This window comes from Phragmites australis, chromosome 5 (genome assembly GCF_958298935.1).
Source record: "Phragmites australis chromosome 5, lpPhrAust1.1, whole genome shotgun sequence".
Taxonomy (NCBI): Eukaryota; Viridiplantae; Streptophyta; class Magnoliopsida; order Poales; family Poaceae; genus Phragmites; species Phragmites australis.
In genome coordinates, this window is record NC_084925.1 from 13171998 (window position 1) to 13179434 (window position 7437).

General features: G+C 43.2%; 1 protein-coding gene across 4 annotated transcripts; it reads left to right on the top strand.

Annotated features, from left to right (window-relative positions):
• The first annotated feature begins 1012 nt into the window (after positions 1-1012).
• LOC133918804 (uncharacterized) lies at positions 1013-6479 on the top strand. 4 transcript variants are annotated; one of them, XR_009909842.1, is made up of 4 exons: positions 1013-2769; positions 4972-5083; positions 5409-5693; positions 6123-6479. XR_009909842.1 is itself a non-coding variant. In XM_062362875.1 (2 exons), the coding sequence occupies exon 1, from the start codon at positions 1073-1075 to the stop codon at positions 2738-2740; it is 1668 nt and encodes a 555-aa protein (XP_062218859.1). In that variant the 5' UTR covers positions 1013-1072; the 3' UTR covers positions 2741-2769; positions 4972-5193. The 4 variants fall into 4 exon arrangements, 1 of the variants encoding a protein (XP_062218859.1); XR_009909841.1 differs by lacking the exon at positions 6123-6479 and having other exon boundaries at positions 5306-6003; XR_009909840.1 differs by lacking the exon at positions 6123-6479 and having other exon boundaries at positions 5409-6003.
• The last annotated feature ends 958 nt before the right edge of the window (positions 6480-7437 follow it).

The window sequence follows — 7437 nt, forward strand, 5'->3', positions numbered from 1 at the left end:
GACAGCTTTCAACTTCAGCTCATATTGTTGCGGATCCAGTTGGAAAAACCGCAAGAGCCATTTGCACACACCCACAATAGTCCTCTCATTAGCTTTACTAAGCCCCTTCATGACATGACGAAATCCAGACAGATCTACACCGTTGGGATCGTACCTAATTTCACCCTCACCATAATATATCTGAAAAATTAATTTATCTGCCATCCCTGGAAACACCCGCAAACATAACCCATGTTAAGACAACAAACTATATTTCTGATTATCGGATAAAATAATTTTTAAATGCTACCCTAGGTTCGCAAATTATCATCTACTGTTGCCTCCTACGTCCGTAGGTACAAATAATATACTAAAAATAATATACTATAAATAATATACTACAGATAACATACTGAAAATAATATACTAAAAATAATATTCTATATTGAACTGCTATCGTACCATTTTCTAACTAAATTTGACAATTATCTAAACCCTAAGTCATAAATGTCTAAAATCTATGTCATATACTACTACTGCACTAATTAACAACAATAAAAAGGAAAAAAAGATTTACCCGAAATTTTCCTTCAAATCCACGGCCCAAATGCAGCAGGGCTTCGCCGACCTCTCTTCCTCCCCTCTCCTCTCCTCTCTTCTCCTCTCTCTTCTCAACTTTTCCTTTTTTTCGGATTTTTATGATTTTTTGGCCAATTTTTGGCCTTTTTATAGCAGAGGGCGCCGGGTGGGCGGTGCGACGCGACGGGCGGGGAGGACCCCTTACCGCCCCCTGAGAGGGCGGTAAGGACCTCTACCCGCCCCCTGAGGGGGCGGTAAGCCTCTGGGTCAGGCGGGAAGGCCCCACCGCCCTCTGAGGGGATAGTTAGGCCTACCGCCCTTTGAGAGGGACCTAGTTTTACAAATATATTTATTTAAATTTTAACTAAAAAAATATAAAAATAAAAAAAACTCGCAGATTCTCGGCCTTCCTCGAGCCTGGCCCGGCCTGAGAAATGCTTAGGTCTAGTCCGGCCCGTCCCCTACTCTCCAGTCTCCATTCACCACACCAGCCCCTGAACCCTAGCGGCGAGCCATGGCCCGGAAGCGCCCCGCGCCTCCGCCGCCGCATCCGCAGGAGTCCTCCTCCGAGGCGTCCGGTTCCGACGAGGAGGATGAGGAGCCTCCTCGCGCCCCCGCACCCCAGAAGCCCCCACAAAACTCTCAACCTCCTTCTACCTCCGTCGCGGCCGACGACGACGCTGACTCGTCGGAGGGCGACGCGGAGGCGGGGGAGGACTCCGACTCGGAGACCTACGCGCAGGCCTTCCAGTTGCGTCAGGTGAACCGCTACCCCAGCAAGGCGCTGGCCCTGGTCCGCCAGCTCGAATCCTACTCCGATGAGGGGGAGGAAGAGAGCGAGTCGTCGGAGTTGGAGCCCGAGATCCCGGAGCCGGCTCAGAAGAAGGCGGCGGCCCAGAAGTCGAAGGCTGACCAGGACAAGAAGAGGCCTGCACCGGAGCCCGCTCCATCCGGCAAGGCCAAGAAGGCCAAGCCTGAGGCGGGGAAGGCGGCGCCTCAGACCACTCCAACTGGCAAGGTGAAGAAGCCCAGGGCCGAGCCGGAGAAGGTGCCGCCTGAGCCCATTCCGTCTGGCAAGGCGAAGAAGTCCGAGGCCAAGCTGGAGAAGCCAGCGCTCGATCCCTCGCCTTCCAGCAAGTCTGAGAAGCCTGCGCAGGCTCTGCGCACATGGACGATATATGATGAGAAGACGATCTTAGAGGCCCTTGCCACGCATGTCAAGAATGAGGGTGCGTTGCCAAAGACTGATGTCCTTCTTTCTGCTGTCCGTGACCGCCTCAACAGTAAGAACTGCAGCTATTCGGATATATATGAGAAGGTGCGAAGGCTCAGGGAGCGTTACGAGAAAGCAGTGAGCACAGGTGCCCTGCCAACTAAAGATGATGAGGTCCAGATGTATAATTTCTCAGAAGCAGTCTGGGGAGAGAAGGCCAAGGAGGCTATCGCATCTCAACATGATGGCACTGTGACAAAGAGTAAGAAGGGACAGGCTACCAAAGAGAAAATGGATGGAAATTCAAAGGGTGGCACACCAAAGGAGGCCACTACCAGTATTGCCGGTGATACTCAGAAAGGGAGTAAGAGGGGGCAGGCCATCAAAGAGAAAACAGATGGAGATGTAAAGAGCAGGGTGTTAAAGGAGGCTACCACTACTGCCAGCCCGAGTAAGAGTAAGAAACAGGGAAACAACAAAGAGGAGGACAAAGATGCAAAGAGTGGCACGTCGAAGGAGAAAACCACAGCTGCGTCTCAAAATGGCAGTGCTTTGACAAAGAGCAAGAGGGGGAAGACTGACAAAGAGAAGATGGACAGAGATACTGAGAGTCTCATACCTAAAGAGACCACAACTGCCACTCAGAATGGTGGCATTCCAACTAAGAGTAAGGAAGAGGGAACTCACATAGAGGAAATAGAAGGAGATGCTGATGTGCAAGGCAGGCACAGGGGTTTTGATGAGTTGCAGAAGTTGTATTCCAACCTTGCTGCCTATGTGGAGAGGATTGAGGCCCAGCATCCATGCGGGGAGACTCTGAAGAGAGCATTTGAGTTCATTGGTGATGAGAAGGCACACGCTCTGGAATCCAAGATCAAGAAGCAAAGAGTAGCTGAGGTGAAGGTGCAGATCCGTCGAGCGGACATAAAGAAGGAGGTTCGAAATATGTTGATGGGCTTGGTGGCCTAAACTTCTGGTGTTATCAAGCCTTTTATGTGGTATACCATTCTACTTACTTGAGTTATTATGATTCCTCGTAATGTTTGAAGAATTGTTATAACACATGTAGAGTTTACATGTGCCAAAAATTGAATTTCACTTCTTAACCATTTAGAGATGCCCTAATCCTCTAGTAAATAAATTTATCATATGCGCAATTAAAATTTGATCCAACTTCACGCGTATCTGTAAAAAAGTATAGCCACATTTGGCACATGCAGATCGTGTGGGAGTTTGATTGAACATGTATCAAACTGCACTTGTGTAGGTACTAAGGGGGTTGTCAATTTGTCACAGATGATAAAAGAGGAACAAGATCAATGTAGCATCTCATGAATTCTGCTCTTATTAAAATATCTAGCTTCACCTTTAGTCTAATGCATAGTTCTTCTGTTCTTCACTAGATTATAACTATAAATTTTTTTAGTAAGTTCTACTGTGTTCAGGATCAACCCTTAAAAATTCGGTTGAGTTGGTATTTGTTTGCTATAATGACTTGTAATGCTTTTCTTAAAATGCTGCTGCAATTGATGAAAATTGTAGCTGGTACACTTAGATGAATTCGTAGTGTAGAATTCATAATTCTGGCAACTTTGATTGTTATTTTGACCAATATTAGTGATGTAAACATTTGAACTTATGTTTCACCTTGCAACCAATTTGTGTATCAGTAGTTGACCAGTTCAATGAATTTACTATCTGTTAGAAATCAATTTTGGATGCTTGTTCCTTTTAAGGTTACTGAGACAAGCAACAGTTACATTTTTGTAGAAGTTGATCATTGGTTCTGTCAAGATAATTGGTAAATGGTAATTAACCCATCCTGTCTTGTGGAAAAGACCTGATGTTTCAAAAGTCAGTACAATTGTTTGATATGAGCACAGAGGATGATAAGCTAAGCTCGGTGTAATGGTAGCTCAATTTGGGGTCTTGATACATGAAATTGATTTGTGAGTTCTGGAGCTCAACTTAGGGTCTTGATACAATGATTTGCGAATTTATTTTATACTCTTCATCTGCGCGCCTTGTTAGCTTGAGGATGATAAACAGCTTACGCTACACATAGTTTTGGATCAACTTGAGATCTATTGGACCTCAAGCTTCACCTTTAGTCTAATGCATAGTTCTTCTATTCTTCACTAGATTGTAACTATGAAATTTTGTAGTATGTTCTACTGTGTTCAAAATCAACCCATGATAATGAGTTTTGAGTTGGCATTTTCTTTCTATAATGACTTGTAACGCTTTTCTTAAAAGGCTGCAGTAATTGATGAATAATTTGTAGTGTACTTAGATGAATTTGTAGTGTGGAATTCATAATTCTGGCAACTTTGATTGTTATTTAGATCAATATTAGTGGCTTAAACATTTGAACATATGTTTCACCTCGAAAGCAACTTGTATGACAATATTTGATCAGTTAAGTTAGTTTACTATATCGTAGAGATCAATTTTGTATAGTTGCTTCATTAAGGTTTAGTGAGACGAGCAGTAGTTACAGTTTCTTAGAAATTGATCACTGATTCTGACAAGATAATTGGTAAATAGTAATTAACTCGCCCTGTCCCTGTGGAAAAGACCTGATTTCTCACAAGTCACCACACTTGCTAGTTTGATATGAGCTTAGAGGATGATAAGCTTTGCTCAGACTAATTGCAGCTCAAATTGGGTCTTGATACATGAAATCGATTTGTGAGGTTCAGCACAGAAATGTGTTCTGAGCCTCTTAAACTAAGTTGTTGGGGGCAACTTGGGGTAGTAACATACATATGATTTGCGAGCTTAATTTATAATTTTGATATCTGTGCGCCTTGTTAGCTTGAGGATGATAAACAGCTTACACTCCACCTCGTTTTGGATCAACCTGAGATCTACTCCAAAGAGCGATGATCCAACTCAGTATTATAGTTGAATGTGATTCAGCCCTGCTCTGCTATAATGGACTCATTTAGAGCTCTTTTTAGAGGGGTCAATAAACCTGGCCATGCAAATGTTGCTTGGAGATAAGCATGTGCACGCACACTTAGATATTTGATGTGTGCAGCCTGGATAGTCCATAATTTCTTTTTCTGTACTTAAAATGTATTTTATGTGAAACTTATGTGCTTGCTTGGTAGTCTATGTTGCATTTTTTTTTCTTTAATTTATGATGCTTGATTGGCAATGCACTTACATGAGTCCTATTCATTGTTCATAATCAGATGGCTGGATGGAAGATTGAAGCTGCAAAGGAATGTAGTATGAATTTTTAAGGGATGAGATTCAGGGTGTTCAACTGGTGGCCATACTTCTGTAGTTGTCAGCTATTATCATGTCAGTGAGTGTTAGCGTTGAAATGTTTGTATTTCTTCTAAACTATTGCTTAAGCTGTTAATTCTGCTAATATTTATAACACCAGTAAGAGCATTTGGCTTTAGCAGGTATACTTAATGGGCGCTAAATCTTTTGAATATGCCTAGTAACGACTTTGGCTTGAAATTGAATTTGTTAAGTCCTGTAGTCCACATGATTTCAAGTAGTTTTGTTCTGTTGCAGTCCACGTGAATGATTTGCCATTTTCAGTGCAAGTTGTGCTCTGTGAACGAGTTGTCGTGGTTTCTGCCTGGAAGTCTGAATTGAGCAACCGGTGGGTTTTCAGGGTCGCCATAGCACTGCTTGCAGGGAGATTGGTCAGAAGCGTGTGAACTGAGAACATGCTCTTGTCATCTCTAGTTTGCAAACAGGAGTCGGCTTGAATAGAGGTTTGCAATGCCGTTCTGCATCGCCATGTGATTCAGGTTGAGATTCTGTCCATAGCCGTGCTCTGAAAGCACTGAAAAGGTGTTGGACAAGCAGGGGCGAGCCTATTTCTGGTCTATCATCTATTCACGCCACTCTACTTTGGTCATCGTATCGTCGTCGTCATCTTGTACCGCCCCCAATGGTATGGTCTGTCTGTCATATTTGTGTCTGTGAGTTAACTTCGTTCTGGAAAAGCTTATTCTTTGTGCAGTGTGATGCTAGTTTGTTGACGTGGTGAGATGGGTTTTTTTTTTTTTTTTTTTTTTTTGCACACTTTGATCAGATGCAACTGAAATATGATCGAAATCGTGAGCCGTCAATCACAAAGATCTGAACCATGTGGCCATCATAAGCTGGATGGTTGTGATTGAGGGTTCAGATGGGATTTATTGTAAGTGAATGTAAATTGGACAGAGAGTAGGGAATGAATCGGTTGCTTTTCCATTGCATTATGCTTATGTATTTATACATGACGAATAGGTGGAAGTTGCTGTTGGGGAGACACTTCTTCCGAATAGACAATGATAACTGCTGTTACAGTTAGAAATTGATTGCATATTGACTGTAACAGGATTAAAACCTGATGATGGATTGGTGGTGGTGCATACCTTCTGAACCTCTCTCCCAGAAAACTGGAGCTGGCAAATTTGCATCAACATCTCAGATGTTGACCACAGCTACAAAGTCTGGGCAGCATCAAGGTTCAAAGAGATACAAGAAACACTTGAAAACGAGAACTGAGGGTGAATAATCCGGTTAGCACAAAGCATTGAAAGGCTGGGTCTGGGATTCCTATGAACTGAGGAAGAAGGAAAAAAGAGAAGGTTTAGTGTTGAGGCATAAGCTCGTCTTTTCTTTACAAGTCTCCAAATGTACTAGCAACGAGGTCTCCAAACTAAAAGAGTTTGTGGAAGATTGAGAATTTGTTCGTGCTCTCTATTTATAGCAGTAACAATTACAACGGATCCATGATCCAAGAGAAGCGGCGCACTCGTAACAACGAAACACAGTCACCACACGCCGACATGACGCAGTCAGCTATCGCTGAGCACACCAAACATACGGTGGGCGTGGTCATCACGCGCACCATCAACTATTTCCTAATACACAGTATTACAACAAAATCTACCAGCCCCATCAATCACAGCCTAGTCTTCTTTGGTGTGTTTGGCTGCTCAAACGAGTTCTTTAGAGCTGTATCATATAAGCAGACTAAAGGAAATAAGTTGAGTTGAGTCATATATGTGGAGAAGAAGAGTATTTGGTTGGTTGTATCTGTTTGGACAGGCTGAGTTGATTTTTTATTTGGTTGATTGAATCTGAGGCTGTATGAGCGAATGCAATAGTTGAGATTATGATTGGTTACTCGCATGAAAATAATTTTGTAACATTGACAAGTGGATCCGTCTACATGAGTAGATGCAGGCTCTGCATCCACCAGGCCAAGCTAGGGGATGAGACTCGTATATTTACATACGTTTATGCAGGTGGGAATAGTTGATGCAGGCAACCAAACATGTTTCTTCCTGAGATTATACACATTCACCGAGTCAGGCTAGGGGAATTTAGGCAACCAAACACACCCCTTCTGTTGAGATTGTGGCAAATCAGATTGAATGGAGCTCTCGACAATGCCTTGGTGAAGATGTCTGCAAGTTGGTCCTTGGATGAGATGAAACAAACTTCCATTGCCTTGCGAGCAACATGTTCATGAACGAAGTGAAAATCGACTTCAGTGTGCTTGGTGCGGGCATGGAACATTGGATTTGCAGTGAGATAGCTGGCACCAAGGTTACCACACCACAATATAGGTGATGTGTGCTAAATTTTTTTTGAGTTCCTTCAGCAGTGAATGCACCTAGATAAGCGCTGCTGTCACATTTGGC

Coding starts and splice junctions, on each gene's coding strand:
- LOC133918804 (XM_062362875.1), top strand. CDS start 1,073: ATGGCCCGGAAGCGCCCCGCGCCTCCGCCGCCGCATCCGCAGGAGTCC.